A 25,999-nucleotide genomic window follows, 5' to 3' on the forward strand; every position below is an offset into this window, starting at 1 on the left:
TTCTGAGCTCTCGGGCCCCGCCTCGGGCTGGCGGGCCCGCCCCGGCCGCAGTCCGCTCTCGTTCCGCAGCATGGAGCCGCAGCTCGGCTTCCGCGGGCGCCGGGCCCTGGTCACTGGAGCTGGGAAAGGTGACGGGGGCCGGGGCCGGGGCTGGGGCCGGGGCTGGGGCCGGGGCCGTTTCCCGCAGGGATTCGGGGCTGACGCCGTTTCCCCGCAGGGATCGGGCGCGCCGTGGCCGTGGCGCTGAGCAAAGCTGGGGCCCGCGTGACAGCGCTGAGCCGCACAGCGGCGGACCTGGAGAGCCTCGGCCAGGAGGTACCGGCCGCCCCCGCCCGGGGACCTCCCGGGACCCGTCCAGGGCCTTCCCCTGACGCGACACGGCCCCAGCCCCTGTAACCTGGCTGGGCCCCGCCGCGCCTCCCGCTGCCCTGTGGCCGCCCGGCTCACGGGGGCCGCCCTCGCCGCAGTGCCCGGGCATCGAGCCCCTGTGCCTGGACCTGGCCGACTGGGACGCCACGGAGGCGGCGGTGGGCGCGGCGGGGCCCTTCGAGCTGCTGGTGAACAACGCGGCCGTGGCGGTGCTGCAGCCGTTCCTGGACGTGACGCGGGAGGCTCTGGAGCGGTGAGTGCCGCGGGGTCCGGCCAAGCCTCAGCCAAACCCGAGCGCCAGAATATGGCAACGCTGTGCAGAAACTGGTGTCTCCTAGAAAGAAAGCAGCTGTGCAACGGCACCAGACACACACACGTTTAGAAATGCTGGCGTTCCCCTGCGGGATGAAGCCGTCTGGTCGCTACTGCTTGTGTCTCTTTTTCTTTACTGTATTTCACACTTCTCAAAATCACCTTGCTCCCTGTAAACATTAAAAGGAAACCAAGTAAAGCACTGCCTAGTCCAGCTACTGAATAGCCAGAGCCTGTACTTTGATCCTATAGAAGGTGGTGTGTGCACACCATCCAGCCTGCAGGGGACACAGGAGCACCTTTTGCTGTTAATCAAGCTCAGAGCTTCCAGTCTAGCTGCAACCCAACCTCTGCTAAACCGAAAGGCAGTTGTTAAGATAATTCAGATATAGAGAAGACAGAGCCAGGTAACAAGAGTATAAAACTGTTATGGTGTGAAATTAAATTTGCTTGCTGCAATAACATGGTATCTGTTTCTCAAAAGACCCATAGTTCCAGTCAGGGGGCTAAGCTTTAGGATACAGGATGTGGTGAGTCTGCTTCCTTCTGAGAAGATGGGTCGTGCTTTGTCCCTGTTGCAGGTCTGTAATCAAGGATTCATTTGTGACTAGACTATAAAATGTATGTATTTCACTGACTGCTCTGCAGAACTAGCAGATAAAAACCTGACCAAGGAAGGCCCGTGTGACCCGTCCTACAGATTTTAATGCTCTATGAAGGGTTTGATTGACCTAGGAAGAATCGTTGGCTGAGGACCAGAGCTCCCAGTTTAAGCTTCAATAGAGGAACTACATCAGGCTGCTCAAGACCAGAGTCTGCTGGACTAGCGCACTTCCCGCTGCATCCGGTGAACATTTTGCTGCTGGGAGCTGCACTTTCTTGCTGGCCGCTCAGCTGTCATTCCTGCCCCTGTTCTAGAGTACCACCAGTGTTTCCAGGACAGCAGCAGCACTTGGTCTCTGCTGCCTTCCAGAACAACTCCTCTCTGACCTGCAACCACTCTGCAACTTTTCAATTTGATTTATTTGTAGGTCTTTTGATGTGAATCTTCATGCTGTGCTTCACGTTTCCCAGGTGAGAAAGAACTGTCGCTGCAAGTGTTTCCATGAATAGCAGTGACTAAGCTGTTCTACATAGCGGGGATAAGTGTCCTCTGTGGGGACTAAAGGGACTGTAATCCAAAGTTAACCCAACAATTTGCCCTTTGCTCTTGCTTAGACTCTCTCTTTTAAGTGGAAGGCAGGGAGGACTTACTTCCTCCAGATGTTTTTGCTCTTTTGGCTACCATAGTAGCCAGCAAGATTCCTCCTGAATGAAATAATGATTTCTCCTGTTATGATTCTAGCATCTCTGTTTTCTCCCCCTGCTTCCAGATTGTGGCTCGGCAGATGATTGCACAGGGGGTGGCAGGTGCTATTGTGAATGTCTCGAGCCAGGCGTCTCAGCGTGCTCTGCGGGATCATGCTGTGTACTGTACGTACATGTGGTTTAGCAGCACCCCTCATATTTCTGGCTGAGCTGGAGCCCCACGGCCACCAAGCTGCTGGCTGCCAGCTCTGGGTGGCGAAATACTTGTGTGTGTTCCAAACCAAGTGCTATGCACTTAAATGCCTTGTGTTCTTCCCTTCTCTTGAAGGTTCCACAAAAAGTGCTTTGGATATGCTGAGCAAGGTAATGGCAATGGAACTAGGACCCCACAAGGTAGGATTCCTTCTGAGACAAAGAAAAGTGTGAAAGCTGAACCTGAGCTCTTCAGAGCAGCCTGGTTAGATTGTTGCTCTTGCTTGATCCCAGATTCGGGTTAACACTGTGAACCCCACAGTGGTTATGACTGACATGGGGAGAATTAATTGGAGCGACCCTCAGAAATCTGCTGCCATGATTAATCGAATTCCACTGGGAAAATTTGCAGGTCAGTGGTATAATCTGTTGTATCCAAGCCTTCCCTCTAATTGACATCACAGCCATAAGTAACTTGCTTTTGTGGGAAAAGCTGCAGCTCTGCTGGATGGCTGTGGCTGAATTCCTGAAGCAGTTGATGAGGACAGGATGAGAATCAACCTTATCTCCTCTCCTCTAGAGCCCTCTTATGTTAGGAGAAGTAAAATGCACAGTATGACTGGGAGGGGAGCATAAGCACTTGCTTTGAACTAAGTACACTTGATCACAAGAAGGACTTCTTGATGTCCAGCTCTCAGCCACACTGCCCTGTATGCTGTGTCAAGCAAAGGCTGGGGGTGCAGATATTTGCCTGCTCCCATTATGCCTAGAGGCCAAAGCATAATTTTGGGGATGTTTGTTTCTCTAGTACAGTTTGAGGGGTGCATCAGATGTTCTCTGTGTTTGATTCCAGAGGTGGATGATGTAGTGAACAGCATTCTCTTCCTGCTGAGTGACAAGAGCGCTATGACAACTGGCAGCTCACTGATGGTTGATGGGGGATTTCTTGTGTCCTAAGATGACACCTGCATTTCACACCTGGCCTTAATTTCCATACTAGTACTTCATAGATGTAAACTGCATAGGAAACAATGACACAGACCCAGTCTTCCTGGAGAAGAGGGGCAGCAGGCTGGAAGCTTTATGAGAAGGGTGGCAGAAAACTACCTTTAGAAGATGGCTGTATAATAAAGATCACGTACACCGTCATGGAGAATGTTTATTGCACCAAATAAGGTTTTATCTTGTCACTCTACATGATGATTAGAAATTGGACCTGTCTTTCTTCCAACCCTATTCCCCCAAAACAACCCTTGAGAAGCTCTCCCTGTTCCATCCAACTCCATAGAGCTGGCCTGCATTTTCAATGGGAAGGGAAAGAAGAAGCTAGCAGACTCCTCATTGTTTCCTTTGCTGTCTTTAGTAGAAAAAAAAATAAAACAGAGGCAACAACCACAGCCCTGCTCTGCAGAGACTGGATTAAGAGGGGGGAGGCCCTGCTAAAGACTGATGGGGGGGGAGCAGCACCATGCTCTCCCAGTGTGTATACACACAGAAAGGCAAGTACATCGATTGCACGGAGCTGTTTCATTCAGTGAGTTTAGCTAGTACCCAATAAAGCACCTAATGGTTAGTTCTTCAGCTTCGTATCTCATTTACTTCGACTCCTTCCCAGGCTGGTTGTGATTTCTTTAACAGTCTCAGGCACGTATCTGCTAGAGCACCTATTTGTTACCTGTTGAATACAGCAGGCTGGGCAAAGAGAGACCCTACCACTCTCCCAGCTGCTCTTATCATACAGCACCATCATATCAGCTTCCTCCCCACTCCCACAAGGATCTTCACCACCTGTTTCACCTGCAGGTTGTAGCCAGGTGTTTCCAGGACAGGATAGATGTCTCAGCCCTTTTAGCTTGGGGGTTCAGGAGAGCCAAAACAGCCTATTGCCCCAAGAAGCTACTTTGCCTTCCCCACTGTTCCTCCCCTGGGGGCTGTACAGCCCCAGCTAGTCTCCTGCCCCCACTGCCCCTTCACATCAACACTGACGTTAAATCAAAGAGACATTTAAAAAACACTGACTTCGTACATGATGAAGGGCCCTACACATCCCAGCCCCCTCCAGAAACACCCAGCTAATATGCAATCTGTCAGAGGACAGCAACATGCTGAGCCAGCACCTCGGCCACAGCCCTCAGAACACAGTACACTTCTTGCCAGGCTTCTTCACAGGCGGTGGGCAGAGCACAGCCCGGATGGCTTCATCAAACACTGTCTTCAAGCCCCGCTGCGTCAGGGCAGAGCACTCCAGGTACTTTACTGACCCTATGGGGAAGAACAAGAGCTGCAGCTCAGCCACTCCAGTCTGACCAGGACGTACTGTCCCTCAGACACTCCAAAGTAAAAGCTCAATGCACAACTATCTGCCAGCGCATAAGACTCACCAATCTCCCGAGCCATGGCCAAACCTTGGGGGTAGGTGATGGGGGCCAGTTTCTTATCACGTAACCTTTCAATGGTGTCTTTATCATCCCTCAAGTCCAGCTTGGTGCCCACCAGGATGATAGGTGTATTTGGGCAATGGTGTCGGACCTCAGGGTACCACTGAAACAAGAGAGGCATGGTAAGAAAAGTAGCTGTAGTGGTAGCTGCAACAATGAGGATGCATTTAGGATTAGGAATGAGGTTTTTGCTACTATCTGACACAGTGGCAACACCTGAACAGGATACTTGGATACTTCTGCCTACAGTTCTGAGCACGTTCTGCAGGAAAAGACTGGTGTAGATGTAATTATGAAGGCGCTGCCAGTCAACTCTGCACAGAGTTCTTCCCCTAACTGCATTTTAGTTTCCAGGACACCCTGCATCTTCTTTAAGATGCAAATTCAAAAAGGCTAAAAATCATCCAAAGAAGTAATGAATAAGAAGTAGACCTCTCTTAAAGCCTGCAGACTATGACCTTTCCTTATCAAAACACAACTGCCAGAAATTTTGGGCTGGTACATGTGGAGGGGTAGGGGACTCAACTGATCTTTCCGTTCCCCTGTTTCACCCAGAAGTGGAATACTTTACCTTGGCTCTGACATTCTCAAAGGAGGCTGGACTCACAAGGGAGAAGCAGATCAAGAAAACATCCTGTGTGGAAACAAGATGGTCAGCCACGTAGAAAGAAACAGCTAAAGATTATGAAGGGAGGATGGACAGAAAGCCCAATAGATGACAACCTCCTCCCATAAGCAAGGGTTGTGGCTATAAGAAATTCTTCCCCATTAAGGGTGATAAACTAATTAAGAGAGGAAGAGAATGGACTTTTGTGAGTGTATGATTTCATCTTCTTTTACAATATTGGGCCTTGCATGTTAAGCACCTGTGGCCACAAATACCTTAACGCTGCTACAGGCCTCATCCCTGGTAGGGGAGGCAGGGAAACACTACTACTGCAGCCCAACAGTGAGCTGTGCCACTGAGAGAATAGGAGTATGGCTTGACTGCACAGCAGCCCCACACTGTTCCTTTCACATGAGCCTTCCTATGGCATGCATAACTTCAAATACCATCATGAAGCAAGGACTAGAATACGACAATCTCTTAGGAGAAATTCAGCTGTGATACTCCTTAAACAACCAGAATGAAGGCTGCAAAGGAAAGAAGCCTGCCTGTTCTTGGGAACCTCCCTGACTCCAAGAGGGAGCAGTTAAAAGCCAGTCCAAGCTCAGCACTCACCGTCTGTGGATAGGAAAGAGGCCGCAGTCGGTCATAATCCTCTTGCCCTGCTGTATCCCAGAGGCCCAGATTCACTGGCTTTCCATCTACCATGACATTGGCAGAATAGTTATCAAACCTGCCGAGGAAGAGACCCCATCAGTGACAGTCTGGTTGTCACTCACACATCTCCTTACGTAAGATCCAAGGGGGCAGTGAATCAGGAGAGGACACTGCAGTGTAGTTGCAGTGGGGCTTGTCTGCCTTCTTCACATACACAGCCACCCTACCAGCACCCTCCTTGTGTTAGAAGTTCACAATCTGATTTGGGACAGCCTCCCCCCACCTACAAAACCAACTTCTACACACCTCTGCATGCAGAGCAGAAAACAACTGAAGCCCAAGGCCATTACTCACACAGTAGGGATGTATTCCCCAGGAAAGGCATTTGTGGTGTAACTGATCAGCAAGCAGGTCTTCCCTACAGCTCTGCAGGGGGCAAGAGCGACAAACATTAAGAAGGACACAGCAGGAAGCCCTGCAGCAGCAAAACTCATCTTCCCCCATCCAAAAAGAGATTAAGTATGTAAAAAGTTACTGAGAAAACAAAGTTACCATGTAAGAAAACAAAGCTCTAACAGTCTGGAGCTGTCAGGGACTAGGCCTAAACTCGAACTGTGCATCTTGCCTGGGCCCTGTGCTCTCCCCCTCTTTTTCCCACCAGCCTCAGAACATCAAGCAAAAATTGCTCCGAGAAGCAAAAGAGTGGGAATAAATTAGGGTTCTGTGCTAAGCTCAACACATGCATAATAATCTATCAAAATGGGTGAACAGTGAGGTGAAAAAACATGTACCACCACAATTATTCAAGTTCCTCAGATACAGGAATTCTATGACAATAAATACAAGGGGAAAAATGAGTATCCATAAGCAAAACAGGCTTTAAAATTGACCGCTGTCAGTTTGGAAAGAGATCAGTGTAGATCATTGCAAACAACAGCACAGGGCTTTGCTGAAGGCTGGTGGGATTGATAAGCATGAGTTTTCCTTGGCCGTGTAGCATCCGGGAAAAGCTTAGTTACAGGAACAGAGGAGTCCCATGAGCATAAACAACCTACTTATTACTGTGAAAGCTGTGAAGTGCAGACAACCTTCCGGAGAAACAGATCACAGTGCCAGTGACAGGGAATGCTGTCTCTTCAATGGCCAAGTGAGGCTGAACAGCCAACAGAGATGGGTGTCCTCTACCCACCTCTGTGGCTGGAGTGGCATAAGAGTCCAGGGGTAAGCGAGACCCTAGTGAACCCCATAGTCCCACACCAGGATGACACAAAGCACAGTGAGAACCACCAGAGCAATCCACCCAGCCTCTCCCTGGCACCAGGTCCCATCTCTTGGAGAACAGGGAGGTTGCATAAGGAAATGCTGCACTGACTTCCCTCCTGAACCCTGACCTCTCTCCCACCAGTCAGGAAAGGCTCATGATTCACAAACCCCACACATACCCGTGACTGAAGTGTTTTGCTATCTGAGTTAATATAGTGTCTGCCCTGTCAAGATGCTCTTAAAGCAAAACTCTGGACTGCAAGCCTTCAGCTGAAGTCCAGTTCCATCACGGTGTGCTGCTGCTCTCCCCTCCACAAGGCTGGGCTCTTTTGCCCAGTGGCTTTTTCTCCTGCCCCCCTCCCTTTTGCCCTGCAGACTGGAACCTGACAGGACCAGCTCAAATGTGCCTTTGAGAGGGTTACATGCATGGGAAGCTAGAACGACCAGTCCCTGCATAAGACCAGTTCCCATTTAGCTCTCCATATCTCAGCTCTGTGCTTGGCATGGTGATCAGGAAAGCAAATAGGAATTATGAGGAAAAATAGGCAGGACAAACTAGGAAAAGTTAGGAAGCAGCATTAATCTATTGTGTGCCTTAAAAATGCATACAGGTGTGTTCTCAAAAAAAAGGCATATAAGAAAAGCCTAAAGAGCAAGGATGATGTGAGGCACATGGTGAAATCAGAGACAGTGTCGTATTTCACCTTAAAACACAAACAACAAAAGGAGGTAAGAGAGAAACCTCCTAACATCAAGATTTTTAGTGAGGACTTTGTGATGAATCAAGTGTGCACGATGAAAAAGGCAAAATGAGGGCACCAAACAACACAACGAGGAGACAGATTTAAACCCCATGGAAAGGTGTCTGTGTCCAGGCAAACCGCGAGGCGTGACCCTGAGCAGGGCTTGGGGACGAAGGCCCAAGTTTCTGAACTGAACCGGGAGAGGGACACGTGGGGAAGAACGGCAGCGGCCGCCGCGGCAGCAAGGCCCCAGTCTCGCTTCCGCTCGGCCTCTGCTCCCCGCTCCGACACCCGCGGCTGCCGGTGGGCGAGCGCAGCGCAGGGCCGCAGGAGCCGCCTGCAGCGCCGCTCCCCAGGTGCGGGGCTACGGCGAGGCCAGGCGGCCGCGGACGGGCTGGTGCAGCCCCGCCGGGCACCGGGCCGGGCCTCGCCGCCGCGCCTCCCGCTGGCGGAGCCGGCTCCCCGGTGCCGCGGGGCGGAGCCGGCCCGGGTCCTCCCTCCCTCCTTCCCTCCCTCCCGGCGCCGCCAGCCCCGGCCCGCGGAGGGTCGAGCCGCGGCCCCGCGCACTCACCCGTCGCCCACCACCACACACTTGATCGCCTGCATCTGCCCGCGATGGCGGCGACTCCGCCGCAGTGACAGCCGCGCGTGCGGGGCGGGACCGAGCGCGCCGAGCCCTGCGCCGGGGGCGGGGCCTCCCGCGGGGGGCGGAGCGGCCGCGCGTGACCCGCGCTGCCCGCACCGCCCGCGGCGGCACCGTCCCGGAAGCACGTGCTGTGCTCCCCCGTGACCTGCGGGCCTGTGCCGGTGCCCAGCACCGCAGAGCTCCCAGCACCGCAGAGCGCCCAGCACCGCAGAGCTCCCAGCACCGCAGAGCTCCCAGCACCGCAGAGCGCCCAGCACCGCAGAGCGCCCAGTACCGCAGAGCTCCCAGCACCGCAGAGCTCCCAGCACCGCAGAGCGCCCAGTACCGCAGAGCTCCCAGCACCGCAGAGCTCCCAGCACCGCAGAGCTCCCAGCACCGCAGAGCGCCCAGCATCGCAGAGCTCCCAGCCTGAGCCACCGGCTCCTCCCTCCCTGGGAGCTACTTCCACCTCGGGTCAGAACCAGGACCTGCAGCCACACTTGGCTTACCCGCCTGCAACAGCTTCTAGCCCCAGGCCAGACTAGCAGGTTCTTCATCACAGTAACACAGCAGAAGGGGCCTCCCTCCACATCAGCCAAGCATCAGTTCACCCCTGTCCAGTTACAGCAAAATGCAAAAGCTCTTTATTAAAAACAAAACAAAAAAAAAGGCAAAACCTAGTATGAAAAATCATAAACACAAACCAACCAGTCCACACAGCTTCACCCACCCCTTGCCTCTCAAAACACATACACCAAGTTCATTTCTCCCACCACAGACTCACTAGAGAAACGAAGAGAAGGCTCTCACACTGCTGCTTTGACAGAGGTCTCCACTTTCTCTGATTCAGGTCCTCCCACCCCTCCCCTTTCTCCACACCACATGAGGACATGTTGACAGGAAAAGGAAGCACCTTCTCCCAGTTGTGCTCTGAGAGCAACACCCCAGTGAGTTGGAAGCATCACTCCTCTGCAGGGCACAGCCCAGAGAACAGCTCTCAGTTCCACGGCCCAGAGAACAGCTCTCAGTTCCACGATCCCAGGAAGCCAGCAGGACAGTTCTGGTATTTGCCACAGTGGAATGAAATCCCTGATGCATTTTGGCTGAGGACTCCAGCCAGGGGCTGCAGCTCACAGCAAGGAAGCACAGATGCTGGCCCTGACCATGCCAGGTGGTGTGTAGAGGCTTACACAAGCCAAAGCCCAGCTGCCCAATAAGGATACGGACAGCCACTGCACAGTACCCCCTCGGCACAGCTGGTTACGTACAGTGAATACCTACTGCACTCCACTACCACCAGAGCCATGAGGGGTGGGGTAAAAGGGCCAACATGAGCCCTGCCAGCCACTGCACATGTGGGCAAGATTTGGTGTTTCCAGCAGCGTTGGGACTCCATGAGCAAGGTTCCACTTACAGGGAACTGTAAATGCTGCTTGCTGCCTGTCATTTACCAGGTTTCATTGTGAACAGCCTTGGCATCCAAACAAATGCTTCAGAAGGACCACTGCCCAGGGAACACAGCCTCTGGTAACCAGAGTGTGCCAACTACTGGTGCTGTACAAAAGGACACAGAAACTACTTCAAACAGTGCAGCAGTGCAGAGGAAGGGCTCCACATCAACTTGGACCCATGAGCCTCCATCCCAGCCCCAGACAGCTGTTTGCTCCTCTCCTTTATGTGGTCAGGAGGAAGATTTCTGAAGAGCAAGAGAAATTTTCTCTTTGCAGGCCTTTGTGTCACCCCACTCTGCCAAATCTGTTTCACTGAGAAAGAAGAGGCTGTACCTGAGTTGCTCACCTTCTTCCTGACAGCAGGTATCTGGAATTTTTAAGCAATGCTCTCATTTCCTAGAACTGTGGGTTCCCAAAGGGGAGCCCTGCACATACGCCATGATGGCATTCTGCAAGAAACTTGCTCTTTGGGCCTCTTCTTCCCTCATCCTGGAGATGTCAGCCTCTTTCATTCTCAGCTTCTCCAGCAGCACCGAAATTTCACCTTCTTTGTCCAGCACTGCCTCACGGTGACTACTTGATAGGGCTGCAAAAGAGCAGCAGTATTAGTAAAGAAAATTAGGGTGTCCCTAGAAATAACAGGAACAACATGCTACAGCCACAGCCAAAGGCAATGGAAACAGGATGATCAACAGGCAAATGTGAGAAGCTGCATGGGACACTGCAAGAGGGTTTGCACAGACAAGATGTTACAATTCACTGTGCAGGAAATCCAAATATTTTGCTTGATGTGCAAGCTTTGAGTAGTTACGTGAGTCTCAGTCTCTATAAAATGAAGACAAAAATCCCTGCAAGTATGTCAGGATGGAGGGTAAAATTCCCTGTTGTGCACACAGGCAGGAAGCGCCATTGTCGCTACCTGTAAGTGGAGCTAAGCTCTAGGCCCACTGTAGGGTAACTCAGCATTACCACTTGAGAAGCATGAAAGGATTCATCACCTTTCAGCTGTCTCTCCAGGGCTGCAATCTTCTCTCTCAGCCCGTCCTGTGCTGCGCGTTCAGCCTGCAGGTGTCCAATCTGCTCCTGTAATTCCACTTTCACTTTATTCACCTCTGTCACTTTCTCTTCTTCCTTACTGTTCAGGTCCTGACACAGAAAGACAAATACATTACTAACCAAACAACTTTGGCAACATGCTGTGCCCCTGTGGTGAGAATCTCTCTACTCCAGTCCGAATTACCTGCTGAAGCTCTTCTAGCCGCCTTCTGAGCCCATCAGCCTGCAGGCTCAACTGACTGGCTTTAGCTTGGGCCTCAGCAACCATCTGTTTTTGCTTAAGGCAGCAGTTCTGAGCTTCATTCCGTGACTCAGTCATCAGCCGCAGCTTCTCCTCCAGGTGTTCTAGTCGTTGCTGCTGTAAGACACAAACCAAAATGAAAATACATTTGTCCCATTCCATTCCTGCAAAGGGATTATCCCCTTTTTGTTCCCAACACAGTGAATCCTTGGTTGAGTCAACTGGCACTGAAGAACAAGCACATAACAGACTCAGCACTTCTCCCCTGCATTTAGAGGTGAATCCAAGCTGCTTTCTCTTGCCCTGGAAAACATTCTGATGGCAATGCTGCAATGCCCAGCTCGTGCCTGAGAGACACAGCCATGTCCTTGGCAGAAGCACCAACACCAGTGGCAGTGTTCACAACTAATGCTTTAGCATCATTCCCTCCATATCCTAAATGGCTCTAAACATCTGTAGGCAGCTAAGCAAGTTCTGTGCCCCACCACAAACACACATAGCAGCTTTTATTTGTTTGTAAACACAGTAAAGCCTTTTTCTTTAGGTGATGTTACACTAAGTAAATATTCTAATAGTTTTGGAGTATTTTCCTTATCCCTTGTTCTCTTTCATGGGGTGTTGACTTCACTGCCATTTTCACAAAGTTCAATTGTACAGTGACTTTTTCTATCCAGCAGCAGTAGCCACTTGCAGAAATTTCTCTGAATCCAGAGAAAGAGGAGCAGCCCATGAATGCTGCTGTAAAACAGAAGGATCGACATCTGGCTGTTAGCTTCAAACATCAAACGAAATCTGCTATGACAATATCCACATCAATTCTGTTACTACTGAAAAGCACAGAGCAGGTGGGGATGGTGGTTACATTCTGCAGACAATTCAAAGCAGATTTTTCATTACTCCTTCCTCAGAAATCACACCATTCGCAGGCCAGTGAAACCCAGGGCAGGAAGTTACTCAGCAGTTCCCCAAGACAAAAACACAGAGTAGGCAGCCAAATCACTCCCTCCCACAGACAGGTCTTGTCTTTACCTCCTCCAACCGTGCCCAATTCCGGACTTTTATTAACTCCTCCTCTGCCTGGCCTCGCTCAGTGTGTGCAGCTGCTTTGGTCTGGCTCAGCTCCTAGCACAGAAACATGACAGACAGAGAAGCTGCATCACTGCAACACTCACCAGAAAACATGAGCAGCTTCCCATCACAGGCTACAACACAACACAGCAGTCTCCCTCACTCAGGGACAGGACAAACAACTCCAGATTACATACACAGTTTCATATCCCATGATTGCCATCTAAATTCAATGAGAATTTCAGTCACATGAAGCTATGTAATGGGTGAAACTTTGTGAAGACAGCGGAATAGGAGGGGGCAGCATTGTATCTAGCTGGAGGAACAGGTAAGAAGAAATATGCTACCCTACTTGGAACTAGATGGGAAACCTGAGAAGTTAAATCCTGGTAAGAAACTAATCACTTTCAATAGAATCTTTATTTTTGTTCTATCACAATGTAAAGGTTTCCCCTTGGAACCTTCTCCTTTCTTAGTCCAAAGTAGTAAAAGTACTGAAGTAAAATTTTAGTTGGTAAACTGCCACTTTCTGTTCCTCCCAAAAGCACATGACAATTTTTATGTAAGTTAGCAACAGAAGACTCCACAGAGCTCCCCTGGCAGCCTTCTGCTGCCACCACTACCTAAGCATTCCATTGCACCTGGAATATCCATTCTCACCTCCTCCAGAGCTATCCTGATGGCCTCCAGCTTCTGGATCCTCTCCTGCATGGAATGTTCACTGGCCTCCATGTGCTGTGTCAAATGATTCACCTGTAAAGCAGAAGAAACCATTTAAGTAAGTGCCAGAAAACCACTTCTATCTCCAGGCATAGCAGCACGGCTATTTGGCACGAGAAAAACCATCCTTTCATTGACCCATCTACCACTGAAGAAAAATTTATCTCCATCAGAGCTCCACTAGGACACCGCAATATAGACAGACTCTGCCATCTGGAAACTGGGAATATTAAACAGAGATCCCTTCCAGGCCAAGATGAAAGATGGAGTCTGAGCTCTTATCTTCAAGAGGTACAAAAGGCCAAATGTTCATTTTCTACTTGTAACACAGCTAAAATCTTCCTGTCCTGTGTGTTTTCTTACAAGGCTTCAAAATCTTCATTCTATTGGTGTAATTTTATTTTTGAGACATTTCACACCTCAGTAACACTCCAAAGAGAACCTGTCACAGCCTCTTGTCCTGTCCACTCAGACAGAATCTCCCTGAAACATAACTGAGAAGGATCTAGTAAGCTGACTCCCCTTCAAGGCATCTTTATTTCAGTGAGCATGATGAGACTGCTTATTCATAACTACCTTTGTGCAAGACTGACACAAGAACCAGTCTCCAAGGCTCTAGTAGAATCACATACCACTCTGGGCTGTACTCTTGCAAGCTACAAAATCTTACTTGCTGGTAGAATGTGCTGTGAGCTCTTCAGCCAGGCTTTGCTTGCAGAAATGGCCTGTTATTCCCAAAGAAGTCTGAGGCCACTAATTTTTAAGAGCAGCTGATAACAATGACCTCCAGCAGTGCCTGTTTATCAGGAGCAAAGTGAGACTAACCTCAGGATGCTGCAGAAACCCCATTCTTACCTCCTTAACCCGAAGGGATTCCAAGTCTTCAAGGCTTTGTTTAAATCTTCTCTTCTCTGTCTCCAGGCGCTCTGCAGAACACAAGCAGGCATATCACAATTCTGGCATTATTTATACTCTATCACAAACTCTTCCACCCTGCCTCCTTGGTTGCCTTACCCACTAACTCATGGGCAATAATACCAACCCATAGGTGTCCACGAGCTCTTTCTGCTCCTCCACCTACCCTCAGCCTGCATGGCCCGCAGCTTCAGCTCTGCTGTTGTGTTGGTCAAGTCTTGTTTCACCTGGAACAGCTGATCCTGCTGAATTTTGCACTTCTTTTCCAACTCATCCACCTACAAGGAAATTATCACCACAAAGGATTTTCTTCTCCTGTTAGCAGAGAAATTTGCTGTATAGAAAAATCAGCAGAGACACAAACAAGGATCCAAGTAGAAGCATATATACACAGCAGAACTGAACAACATCCAAATCCTGCTCCTCAGCCTTGTACTTGCTCTCCTACCTGGTTTCTTAGAAGCAGATTTTTGTCTCCGGCCACAGACAAGTCACGCAACAGCTTCGCTTCCCGATCAGCAACTTCCTGCAAACAGAATCCTAATTACAGAATAGAATCGTAGAACAGTTAGGGTTGGAAAGGACCTTAAGATCATCCAGTTCCAACCCCCTGCTATGGGCAGGGACACCTCCCACTAAACCATGCCACCCAAGGCTCCGTCCATTATGAACCTGTTTTCATCATAATTCTTGCACTGATCTACACCTGCCAAATCCAACCTACCCCCTGACCACGGCTCCTCTCCGTGCCCAGCACTCACCTCTCTAACTTATCTGTCAATTTTTGTCACAGCAGCTGTCATTAACCCACTAGTATTAAAACATCACGCTCGCCTACCCCATCCAGGCTCCTCCAAATCTACACAAACCACATGTGACCTGGAACCCTGCTCTCAAACCTAAATACAAAACCAGGACTTATCCAGCTCACCTGTTTTTGCTGCTGGAGCTCCTTCAAGTGGCACTCAGCCATGCTGGTTTGTTCCTGCCTCATGGCATTCAGTAGCTCTCCCAAGTTGTGCACCTTCTGCTCAGACAGAGCCAGGGCAGCTTCAGTCATCTGCAGTCTAGACAGAGAAACACTTTCCAGAGTCCTTTCCAAAGGAGACACTTTCAGTGATCTCTCTACACCACATGGTAAAAATGTTAACACATCTTTGGCAGCAGATGAAATCTAGCTAGCTAAATCTGCACAAGGGACATGTCCACACTGACACACAACAAACTGAAATTATCTAAGACTAACTGAACAAGCCAGGCTTATCAGATTGAAGTCCAACCACCGTCATGTGGATACAGCTCTATACAATCTAACAGTGCTTTCAGGCAGCTCCACCTCATTGTTCCTGAGCACACAATCTTGCTGGTCAGGTTCCTCCCTATCTGCAGCAGTCCTCAGAGAACACTACCAAATGCCGGGGAAGCAGGTACAGGCTCTTGCCACGCTGTAAACTGTGCAAGCAACATGCCCCCATCCCAACCCCACAATCCTTTTCTTCTTTTCACCCTCTGTAATTCACTTGCTCTTACACAAATGCACTGTAATTTTACTTAAAAGCAGGCTAAATATCTAGCATGGCAAACACAATGGCCTGGGTAATTTCTGGATACTTCTGCAGAACTAAGTGACACTGTAAGCCAGCAACTTTGAAAGATTATCCCCCTTCTTAGCAGCTCTGCCCAGGACATCCCAGACAGCACAGAACAGTGGGAAGACAAAGGTTCTCCTCCTCCATACTTGGCTTTCAGTGAACTCATAATAGAGTGCTGCTCATTCAATGCTTCCTGCAGCTGGCTGACTCGTGCTGCAGACATCCTGCATGTGGGGGGAAAGCAAAGAAAAGAAAAAAGGTGGTGATTTCTGCCAGGAAATGGAGAGGGCCCAATTCTGGTATCAAAGAGTAGTAAGCATCCAAAAATACAGCTCACCTGTCACTCCTGGCTATTTCTTCTTTCTGTTTATCTATAGTGTCCATCAAATCCAAGAACTGTGAACAAGGCAAACATCAGCAAGGAAATGAAACTGCAGTAGTTTCATTTCCATTTCTCATCTTTCTCATCCTAGTGGCAGCTGAAGACAGGTCAAGTCACTCTACTGAAAGCAAGCAAACTGGACATTTGATGGGTTCATCAACACATCAGACTGAGGTCACCAAGTGTAGGGACTCTGCACCATTAGGTGTCAGAAGGAAGAGACTCATATTTCTAAGGTTTTGCACTTGGAAAATATCAAACCAGTTGCAAAAGAACCACCAAAAGCATAAATATGAGTGAAAAGAACACCAAAACTCCTCCAGAATGAATATGTTCAGAAGGGCATGGGGCATGTGTCCACACCCATACTGCCCTGGATCTGACCCCTGGGTATCCTAGCTCAAAAAAAGGACCCAATTTGCTAAACCATGCTGTCTGCTTGCCCATAAAGATGCACATGCAACTTCAGATGCACAATAATCCTGTCACTGTTTCATAAGGACACTAAGGGAAAGCATAGAATTCTAGGTGCCCCACTGGAACTGCCAACATGTAAGACTGCTGACCTGCTTGGTCTTCTCATCCTTCAGACTCAAAACCTCCTTGCTGAGTATGGATGTTCGGTTCTGGATCTCACTGAGGATACTCTGACGGTCTTGGTTGTGATTCATGGCTTGCTCTGATGCAGAGAGAGCAGATCATGCACGTTTTAATGCAACAGCATAGCAAGCACTGCTGGTACAGAGAGCACTCGGGTGAACCCCCTGGCTATCAGAAGCATCAGGATAGTAGCACTTCTCATGCTGGCCCACAGGTTGGGGTGGCATCAAAGACAGCAGCATATATAGGGTAATTAACAGCCCAGCCACAGGAAGCTATTCAACTCCAGTGATGACAACAGATGTGCTGTGCTGGCTACATCAAAACTTGGCTACTCAGAGGCAAAGAGAGTCTCAAGTTCTCCTGCATTCACACGCAACAATAATCATCAATTCAACCCTAACTCTTATTTTTCCTCTTGCTGGTGACACCTCCAACTTGGCCAGCCCCCCCGGAGGACATGAGGAAGCGGTGTAGGGCACTGTGTAAGCGCTGTTGAGAAAGGGAGGGGAGTCAGGATAGCTCTCTTCTGGAGCACTAACTGCCCTATATCCCTCAAGTGTTGAAATGGGAAAGTATTCATTTTTTTCCAGTGTAACAAGTAATACTTACCCACAGCTTTTAGGATATCACTAGGAACGTTGTTCCCAGCCAGTTCCAACCTCTTCAGGGTCTTATTGCTGCGCAGGGAGTTCAGCAAAGCTCGGCCACCCAGAAGCCCAATATTATTCCAACGCAAATCTATACAGAAAGTAAATTTTCAGCCCAGTAGTCACAAATCTGCTTAAAAACACAGGCTTCAAGAGAAACCATGCCCCTTACACATCTACAAGCATGGCCAATAATCCCAGATGGTCCCAGTACAAACACAGGGGAATACTGTCTCCCGTCTCAAGACGAACAAGAGAGGGGGAAAATGACAGCCAAAGCAGACAAGGCAAGAATGAACCTTCAGTGCAGTGAAGGGCAAGAAGCCATTACAATTCAAAAGGGATACAGATGTGTCTCTCACATTTTCATCTCATAAGCCTTCTTTTCACAACCAGAATCTGTGGATGAGGAAGAACTGGCACTAACAGCCACATGTTCCTGCAGGAAATTCTGGCAAAATTCCTTACTTAGGGCAAAGCAAGTGTGAAGTAAGTCTTAGTGTCTGGCATGAGCCATACCAACAGCATCCACAGATGGGAAGGCACCCACTCCTCCCTTTGCTAGGGGCTATTCTGCCCCAAGCACACAATTCTTCATCTCCAGAATTTGGTTCCAGAAATTCCAATTACAGCTCTCACTCTCCAAAGGCCATGGCACCATGAGCTCTACTCCCTGCACAAAGCCTGCAAAGCACTACAGACTGATGCAGATTAGGAATGATGTTTAACCAGCTGGCAGAGATCAGGGCAGACTGCAACAAAACTGAAGATATATGTGTGTGGGTTTGCAAATACAAGGGCAAACACAGAACTATCGCTCTTACCTAGCACCTGGAGGCTGGCATTTTGTTTCAGTGCCATGGCCAGTTCTCCAGCACCTTGATGGTTGATCTGGTTGCTGCGCAGATCCAGCCGCTGGAGAAAGCTGTTTGCTCCCAGTCCCTGGCAGAAAGACGAGAAGCCCTCCTCCCACATGCCAAGGTTGTTCCATTCCAATATTAGGCTAGGGAAAATCAGGCAGGATTGGAGTTCATTAAATAAAAGGAGAGTTGCAAGAGCTTGAATTACACCAGAATCACGGTACCCATTAAAACACCCATCTCTGCTCATAGACTCAAGTTTCAGAAAGCAGGATGCTGCTAGAATCCTGCATCCTCCAAAAGGGTTCCTCTAGTTCTCACTCATTCACCAGTCCCATCCCTCATGAGAAACTGCACTTGACATTTCTCCTACCTCAATCAAATGCATTCCCATCCTTTTTCTTATGCTGTGTGCCATCTAGCAGGACTAAAAGAGAGGTAGAAACAGGCTTTTACCTCCTGATGGATCTGTTTTGCCTCAGAAGTTTTCCCAAAGCCTCAGCTCCCATGGTTCGCAGGTTATTTCCCTGAAACAGAAGCCCCAGGTGATCAGCAGGCTATGACCCAGCTACCCCATAAACACCACCAGGCACACCCGCTGTAATGAGGATGTCAGTCTGTCAAAGTTGGGCTGAGTAACATTTGTCTCACACATCAGCCAGCTTTCCAGAAGAGGAAAGAATGGGAGAGGAGCAGGGGACACACGCACTGCTAGGATCACACAGGACCAGTGGTGGGGTATAAAACGCTGATTCGAGAACGTTTTAACATACTTCATTCAAAAGGGCTCGACTGGCACCAGCACAGGGGAGGAGAAAGGTACGATGTAGTTTAGGACTGTGGATTCAAGGGAACAGCTCTGCCAAAGGACTACAGACAGAAAGTCAGTCTCACAGGAGAGTGATAATCACATCTGAAGTTCCAAGCCCAGGCCAGCTGAAAGACACGGGCAAGTTGGATAAACTCTACAGAAGCACAAGTCAAACAACTAGTAACTCACTGATTAATACAGCAGCCCCAAGAAAAGCCTACATATGCCTCATCTGACCAAGCAGCAATCCATAAAAGATACACAGCAGTAACTTCCTATCAAAACTGAATAAAAATAGACAAAGATGAACTACAAAGTAACTTGGGAGAGTTGTGGCATTGTGTTAAGGAGGCAAGGACTGAGTCACCTGAGAACAAGGACTTCATGGAAATACATATCTTGTAGAACAACCGGGACTGTCTATTTCTAATTCTGATTAATCTTACACTCCTGCTGCCTTCCCCACCTTTTGATCTTAATCTTATTTTAACAGACTCACCTTCAAATCCAACAGTTTGACCGTGGTGTTGGAGCAAAGACCATGCAACAGAAGACTTACACCTGAGCAGAAAAAGACAACATTTATTTCAGAGGTGTAACCCTCTGCCTAAGCGGAAGGGGAACCATCCTTCCTAACAGCTGGCTCAGGAGTCAAAGCTCTGATTGAACACCAGATTGGTGAACGGCCACTGCTGCAGGAAAGTGCGAGTCTGAACTTTCAGGACAGGCTTTTTAGGTATTCTCAAAAAGAAGTGACCAAGTGAAGAGCTGCCGGTCCCACTACGCATCCCCCTCCGTCCCACCGCAGCTCTGAATGTAGCCCATGTCCAAATGGGCCGTTCAGACAAGACTCTAGATGGCTCACCGAACCCTGCTGCTCCCAGCAGAGACCCAGGAGAGACGTATTTCACCTCCTGCAGGATCCCATCCAATGCTTACCACCTTTAACGACCTAGCGATCAGATCTAGCAATGGCAGCTGAACCCCTGGTACCGGCACCCGCCGCCGAGCCAAGACCAACAGCAGCAGACATGCAGCCGAGGGCTCGGGACCAGCCCGAACCACGCTGCCGCCCGGCCCCAGTCAGCAGAGCCCGTCCGGGACCCGCTGCCAGCTCCAGCCCCGCCGCGGTGCCGGTGCCGCCACGAGGACCCAGCGGGGCGCAGGGACGGGCACCCCCACGGGGCCAACGTGAAGGGACGCGCGGCCCCGCTGACAAGAGCCGCTCGCTGCGGGGCCGGCTCCGGCGCAGGGAGACCCCCGCGGGCCGCCGCTCACCTTCCTCGCTGAGGCCGCAGTCACCGAGCGCCACCTCGGTGAAGGCCGCAGCACCGGGCAACAGCCGGCCCAGCGCCCTGCACGTCTCCAGCGACAAGCTCTGGGCCGTCAAGTCCAGACGGCCACGACCCGGCTCCTCGCCGCGCTCCCGCAGCCGCCGCAGCACGGACTCCTGCGGCTCCGCGCACAGCTGCTCGTAGGCCCGGCGGAACTCCTCCATGGCCGCGGCGCAGCCCCGCCCGCAGGGGACACGCACTTCCGGGGGCGGAGCCGGCGGGGCCATGGAGCGGGAGGAGAAGGCCGTCGGGTTCCGGAAGGTGTGGCGGGTGAGGCTGTCGGTACCGGGGGCTCCCGTCCCCAATCCCCGCTAACCCTCTCCTCTCCCTGCAGGAGACCGTGGGCCGGCTGCTCCACCTCCACTTCCGGGACGGGAGGACGCGAGGTACCGGGATGGCTGCGGGCAGTACCGGTGGGGGGAGGCGGGCGGTGTGGGTGGGCCCTCACCCTCCGCTTTGTCGTTGCAGTTAACGGCGACGCGCAGCTGCTGATGATGGAGATGCTGAACGTCTTTGTCCGAGGTGAGCTGCCGGTACCGGGCCCACGGTCAGCCCGAGCCGTGGTGGAGCCCCGTTCACCCGAGCTATCACAGTCCTAGAGTCCCCGAGCCCTCGGCGCTCTCCTTTCTCCCTTCCTCTGCAGAAACGGCGGCAAGAGCTGCGCGGCAGGCACAGGCCGAGGACCTGGGGAAGGTGGATGTGGAGCACGTGGAGAAGGTGCTGCCGCAGCTGGTACGTACCGGCCGAAGGACGCAGACTGCAGCTCAGCGTTCTTCTATGGGCAGTGTTCCAGGGACCCAGCAGCGCTGCACAGGTTTGCTGCTCTCTCCTTACAGCTTCTGGATTTCTAGAGGTCCCTGAAGCATCTGTCCTGCCAGCAGAAGATCTTGGTCTGACTGCATGTCTGGCTCGTCCCTGGCATCCAGCTCTAGGAAGAACAGTCTCAACTTCTTTCCCTGCCATTTCGCTTGTTTCTTCTCTTCTTTACCAACAAAGCCCTAGGCTACTGTGCAGTCAGATGCTGGGTTTGAAAGGAGGCTGCCGCGAGGTTCATTTGGTCAGTTGAGGCACTGGCTTCCATCTTGCTCCTTTAGCAGGAACCTGCTCTGCACAGCACAAGAAGATGCTGTTGCTTTCCCAGCTAACGTGAGAAACAGGTGCTGCTTCAGAGAGATGCAAAGAAAGACTTAATGGGTGGAAATATCAACCAAACTTCAGGCTCTCATCACCTCAGCAGGCAGCTGTGGCAGAAACTTTAGGGCCAGCTCCAAGCCTGTCTAATGAATAGGTCATTAACAGGAGCTAAGGCACAGGCTCTTGCCAAAAGCAGGTAACTGATCTTTATTTTATAAATAAACAGTGTTTGTTCCTCACTACTTTCCAGAATTTCTGCAGGGCTGTGACATCAAAGAATGCTTGGAACCTTTTAACCATTTGATATTCTCCTCAAGCTGCTTCCTCTCTGCTATAAATTTGTTCTCACAAAGAAACATCAATAAATTAAAACTGAGTCCCCCTCCCTCGTGTAGACTTCTTTGCTGCAATTAATCATCGAAAGTCAAGTTGCTTCAAAGACTTGCAAAGTTTCCCCCTCACCCACCCTCTTCTCCGAATCTTTGTAGGACGAAAGGAAAAAGGACAGAATAACAAACAGCATGTGTGAGAATCCCACATCATGGGCCAGCCTGGCCCCACAGGCAGCGGGGGGGAGCTGGGAAATAAGAAACCTTACACATGGAGACAGGACCCATGGAACTGAACTGCCTTTGTTGGGAAATCCGCAGCCGGCTGCAGGAAAGGCAGCTGACACCAACATGCCTGAAGGGTGCACAGTGCTGGCAGCTTGCTCTGTGATTAGCAACCGCCAGCACTTCATGCACTGACAGCTGGAGCCAGGGGAGGCTCTGCAGGTCACTGGACTCTTTCAGCCAAGAGCTATCAAGGTTACTGCTCAGGACATCAGAGTCTGGGAGACTTCAACTAAACCCACGATTTAATACACTTACATGCTCTTTCTGATGACAGTACCAGCTTCAGCAATGCCCCATCCCTCAGCACTGCAGCCTCTTTGCCAAGACAACTGTTTGTGCAGCTGTACAATGAAACCAATGAAGGAACCAACCTAGTTCAGCCTTCAGCCCCACAATCATATGGTGAAAAAAAAAGCAATAGCAAAAAATGCACGTACTACTACCTCTGAATGTCCCAAAACACCAGGGATTATTTCCGTTACGGTGAAGTGATACTGAAGCAAATCCAGCACATCAGGTATTTGCATGTATTGTTCTGTAGCAGGGTAGGAATCCTTATAGCAGCTACCTCGGTGAAAAGCCTGCAGTTTTAAACATCTGGGCATCTTGTACCCCATATAGAATTAACTCCTACCTTCTTGCCTCTTCCAGATTTCAAATCTTTCCCCCAGTTCTGACTCCTACTAACATGAAGGTCTCTAAATGCTGCTGCCCTAAATAGGCTCAAATTCACTTCTCTGACATACCTAGTCCATGTACAGCATTCTTGACCAAAGAGGATTGCTGATGTTAATAGTAAAGCAGTATTTTAATCGCAGCAGCTAAAACTAACTCTAGGAAAAGAGGAACATAAGACTTCTGGTCTAGCTGTTGAAGGTACCAATTTTTCATCCTCCTGAAAGAGAAATAGATTAAATTCCATTTGATACATGGCTGAGTTACACAGGGACAAGCACGGGCAGAACTGACTGAGGTACTGCACGTGGTTAGCGATATGAAGTCTCCTAATCCTCACCCCTGTACGTCACCTATGAAACTGACCCAGTAATGATATTGTTGCTTGTGTCCCTAAACTTTTCCTCTGTCCTCCCATATCAGGTACTTACAGATGATATTACAGGTGATAGTTATGGTGCTCCCTCTTTGTCAAAACTGGTGGAATCAGAATAGCAACATCAAATCAGCAGTACTACCTGATGTTGTCTTTGCTCTTCAAAAATAAGACTAGTTCATCAGAAAGCACAATACAACTTCCTACCAACTAGACTTCTGTTTATTCTAACCCCATCAATCTAAACCACCAGCACAAGTATCTCCACCTATCTTTAGTTATGGCTGTTAGCTGCCCCCTGATATATCCTGCATAAATTCAGCAAAGCAGCTCTAGCTACAGTCTACCTCCAGCCTGGCATAACACCTGAACAAATAGTCCTAGGTATAGGCTCAGCCCACACTTAATTCACCAAAGTAATAAACCTTAAGCATTATTTCAGTATTTTTGGTTTGCTGCAGTATGTCTCTTATAGCCTGTCGAGCGCCAGAAGGTCTTGGTTTCCACAGGAAGGATTCAGAGTAGCAGCTGTATACGGTGCTCTCGCATTCCCTGCTGCCAGTGGCCGCACACATTCCCTGTTTATGTTTGGGTGTCATAGAAGACATCAATCAACATTTTTTGCTAAAGCATTTTGCTCCCTCCCCTTTGAGCCTCCTTCTTCATCTTCCACCTTTCTTTCATGCCTCCCCCTCCCTCTGAGTTTCTTCAAAGCATCTGGGAGCATTTGGAAGTAATTAGACCTGAAGGGAAATGTTGGCCAAGCTGGGAGACAATGACAAGTGCCAGGAACCCTGGGTGCCCTTTCTAGCCACTTTGAAGTTCATTCAGATGGTACAAAGCTCCAGTTTGCTTTGTTGGAGGAAAAAAAAAAGGGAGGAAGGGAATGAGGCATGACAGGCCCATTGAAAAGGGAGCAGGTTCCTGTGAACTGACAGAGGAACTGAGTACTCGGGGAAGAAACATTATCAAAGAGACCGACAAAAAGGCCTCCTATGGCCACTCTGCTTTATTACATTTACAAATTGTGCAGATGCACATGCAGTTCAGGGAACAATTGTCTATGGTAGGGAAAATGGAAAACATATTACAGTAACATGGAACCCCAGCCTCCCAGTATGGATCACTGATCCATGGAGACAACTTCAAATAAAACACAGCACCCTTGCTACTGTGGCACTACACAGTTCACCTCCAGAGTAAGTGCAATTCTAACCAACAGTATTAAGCTCCACACATCTGCAGGAGGCAAAGACCTGGACTAGTGCTTCCCCTTGTACCTGAATAGCACTGCAGAGAACAGAAACTCTGCTGAGAAACAGTCGGACCATGGAAGGCCATAGATCAAATGTCACATGAAGAGACCCTTTTACTGGATGTTTTTTTCCCTGTCACTTTTTATTCCATTAACAGATATCTGTGTTCTTTGTCAACAAGCTTCTGGCAACTGAAAACAATAGGGGTGCAGCAGAAGAAGAGGGTCACACGAAAAGCCGATCTGACCTGTTGGAAGTCACCCAAGTACTTCCTCTTTGCTCACTTTCCAGCCATCTATACCCAGAATTAGCAGCAGCACTAACACCAACCAGCAAAAAGCAGAGAGGCCTTATTCTAGACAGCACTTAAGTATAGGTAAAACTGAATGGGACTGTATCTTGCTGCTAGAATTCAGACAGCATGAGTCAAGTTATCTCTGAAGGCAGAACTGGGAAGATTTAAAAATATGCATAGAAACAAAGTCCTTCACAGAAAGTATATAGGCATTATTTCCCTCTTAATTCTCTATTCATATTATTTGCATGCAAAAGAAGCCTTAAACCTTCCACCTTGCTTCTGTGATAATGAAGACTACAAATAGGCCTTCTACTCCTCCAAATGGTACAACTGCCATCTGAAATAGCAATTTTCTATTTATTATTAATGTTCATACAGATTAGACCTCTCCAGGGTCACCAACAATTTCTTACACATTCTGAGTAATTTCCTCAGGGAAGGGGCACAGCTGACACTGATCCAGCAGCCCAGAATGTTTCATCTCTTTCCACCTACAAAACAAACATAAGAGCATTAGAACACTTAACTGGGTAATTTGCACTGTATTGTTTCTCAATAACATGATCAGGCCAGGTTGGATGGGGCTTGGAGCAACCTGCTCTAGTATAAAGTGTTCCTGCCTGTGGCAGAGGGTTGGAATCGGATGAGCTTTAAGGTCCCTTCCAACCCAAACCAGTCTGTGATGCTATCTGGTTGCTAAGGGTCCTATACAAAGCTGTACTTGGGCAATAGTTGGATAGTACGTAGGAGTGCTTCTACAGGAGATGGAATGGTGAACGCATCATAACGTTCAGATCAGGGAACTTCATTCTATATGTTATTAACATGCATGTTGGAGCATGTTACCTTTCATACCAGATATTGACAGGTAACCTGCACAAGTGAGATATTATTTTGTACTTTATCCAGATAATCTTTACTTGGGAAAGAAAGTTCTACTCTTAAGTGGAATGCTTCAAGTATACTGAAAATAGGGAATGGTAAGGATACAGTTTCCAAAATGATCTGCATCAGTATCCCAGTACCAGTCTAAAGCAGACAAGCCACAGCAGGGAAAGACACCAACCTACTGTGTGCAGCCTTCCAGCAATCATTTCACACCTCACACTGTGCTTGCTGGAGTTGATGGCTCCACAGTATCCTCCAGAATCAAACTCTTAAAATTCTCATTCAAGAACTTATTTGCCACTACTAGCCAGGGAATTCCATATAGTTCTTCCTAGTTTTATTGACATTAACAGGACTGACTGTCTTCCTTCCACCTCCTTTGCCACTGCACCAAAAAATGAATACTGCCCATTGTTTAAATTCCGGAATCCTTCATATTTTGTATAAATTGCCATATAAAAACCACATATAAGTTATTGGTTCTGGGACTAAAATCAAGGTTGCAGTTTTCTGCAATAAAAATTCTTAATGGAAACTTGGCTGCAACCTTAACTATGCAAA

The 25,999-nt window shown here is 49.3% G+C and overlaps 5 protein-coding genes across 12 annotated transcripts in view; 2 read left to right on the forward strand and 3 right to left on the reverse strand.

Moving 5' to 3' along the window:
- The first annotated feature begins 9 nt into the window (after positions 1-9).
- DCXR (dicarbonyl and L-xylulose reductase) lies at positions 10-3,762 on the forward strand. The gene is made up of 8 exons (XM_034067982.1): positions 10-128; positions 218-315; positions 468-622; positions 1,713-1,755; positions 2,055-2,154; positions 2,318-2,382; positions 2,476-2,593; positions 3,035-3,762. The coding sequence occupies exons 1-8, from the start codon at positions 71-73 to the stop codon at positions 3,136-3,138; spliced, it is 741 nt and encodes a 246-aa protein (XP_033923873.1). The 5' UTR covers positions 10-70; the 3' UTR covers positions 3,139-3,762.
- On the reverse strand, positions 3,323-10,442 carry RAC3 (Rac family small GTPase 3). Of its 4 annotated transcripts, none has more exons than XM_031044883.2 (6): positions 10,312-10,442; positions 6,238-6,309; positions 5,842-5,959; positions 5,191-5,253; positions 4,563-4,722; positions 3,323-4,443 (listed from the first exon to the last, which is right to left on the reverse strand). In XM_031044883.2, the coding sequence occupies exons 1-6, from the start codon at positions 10,356-10,358 to the stop codon at positions 4,313-4,315; spliced, it is 591 nt and encodes a 196-aa protein (XP_030900743.1). In that variant the 5' UTR covers positions 10,359-10,442; the 3' UTR covers positions 3,323-4,312. The 4 variants fall into 4 exon arrangements, with proteins under 4 accessions (XP_030900743.1, XP_033923874.1, XP_005144263.3 ...); XM_034067983.1 differs by lacking the exon at positions 10,312-10,442 and adding an exon at positions 8,461-8,578; XM_034067985.1 differs by lacking the exon at positions 10,312-10,442 and adding an exon at positions 8,461-8,560 and having other exon boundaries at positions 4,383-4,443; positions 4,559-4,722.
- LRRC45 (leucine rich repeat containing 45) lies at positions 10,318-25,041 on the reverse strand. Of its 3 annotated transcripts, none has more exons than XM_031044881.2 (17): positions 24,964-25,041; positions 19,360-19,421; positions 18,506-18,576; positions 18,014-18,192; positions 17,152-17,280; positions 16,506-16,618; positions 15,895-15,953; positions 15,704-15,781; positions 14,897-15,032; positions 14,414-14,491; positions 14,132-14,243; positions 13,906-13,976; positions 12,991-13,083; positions 12,292-12,384; positions 11,206-11,379; positions 10,964-11,111; positions 10,318-10,551 (listed from the first exon to the last, which is right to left on the reverse strand). In XM_031044881.2, the coding sequence occupies exons 1-17, from the start codon at positions 24,965-24,967 to the stop codon at positions 10,355-10,357; spliced, it is 1,797 nt and encodes a 598-aa protein (XP_030900741.2). In that variant the 5' UTR covers positions 24,968-25,041; the 3' UTR covers positions 10,318-10,354. The 3 variants fall into 3 exon arrangements, with proteins under 3 accessions (XP_030900741.2, XP_005144262.3, XP_033923872.1); XM_005144205.3 differs by lacking the exon at positions 24,964-25,041 and adding an exon at positions 20,139-21,269; XM_034067981.1 differs by lacking the exon at positions 24,964-25,041 and adding an exon at positions 18,823-18,985 and having other exon boundaries at positions 19,360-19,600.
- On the forward strand, positions 20,373-21,713 carry CENPX (centromere protein X). 2 transcript variants are annotated; one of them, XM_034067986.1, is made up of 5 exons: positions 20,373-20,455; positions 20,529-20,580; positions 20,663-20,716; positions 20,838-20,926; positions 21,031-21,713. In XM_034067986.1, exons 1-5 carry the CDS (start codon positions 20,420-20,422, stop codon positions 21,043-21,045), a joined length of 246 nt encoding a protein of 81 aa, XP_033923877.1. In that variant the 5' UTR covers positions 20,373-20,419; the 3' UTR covers positions 21,046-21,713. The 2 variants fall into 2 exon arrangements, with proteins under 2 accessions (XP_033923877.1, XP_030900744.1); XM_031044884.2 differs by having other exon boundaries at positions 20,394-20,431.
- ASPSCR1 (ASPSCR1 tether for SLC2A4, UBX domain containing) overlaps positions 23,988-25,999 on the reverse strand; it is a 37,410-nt gene continuing 35,398 nt past the window's right edge. For both annotated transcript variants that reach the window (XM_005144204.3, XM_031044882.2), the window contains one exon: positions 23,988-25,041. In XM_005144204.3, the coding sequence (XP_005144261.2) occupies positions 25,028-25,041 (14 nt within the window). In that variant the 3' untranslated portion in view covers positions 23,988-25,027. The remainder of the gene's footprint in view (positions 25,042-25,999) is intronic.

The sequence above is a fragment of the Melopsittacus undulatus genome, chromosome 11, assembly GCF_012275295.1.
Source record: "Melopsittacus undulatus isolate bMelUnd1 chromosome 11, bMelUnd1.mat.Z, whole genome shotgun sequence".
Lineage (NCBI taxonomy): Eukaryota > Metazoa > Chordata > Aves > Psittaciformes > Psittaculidae > Melopsittacus > Melopsittacus undulatus.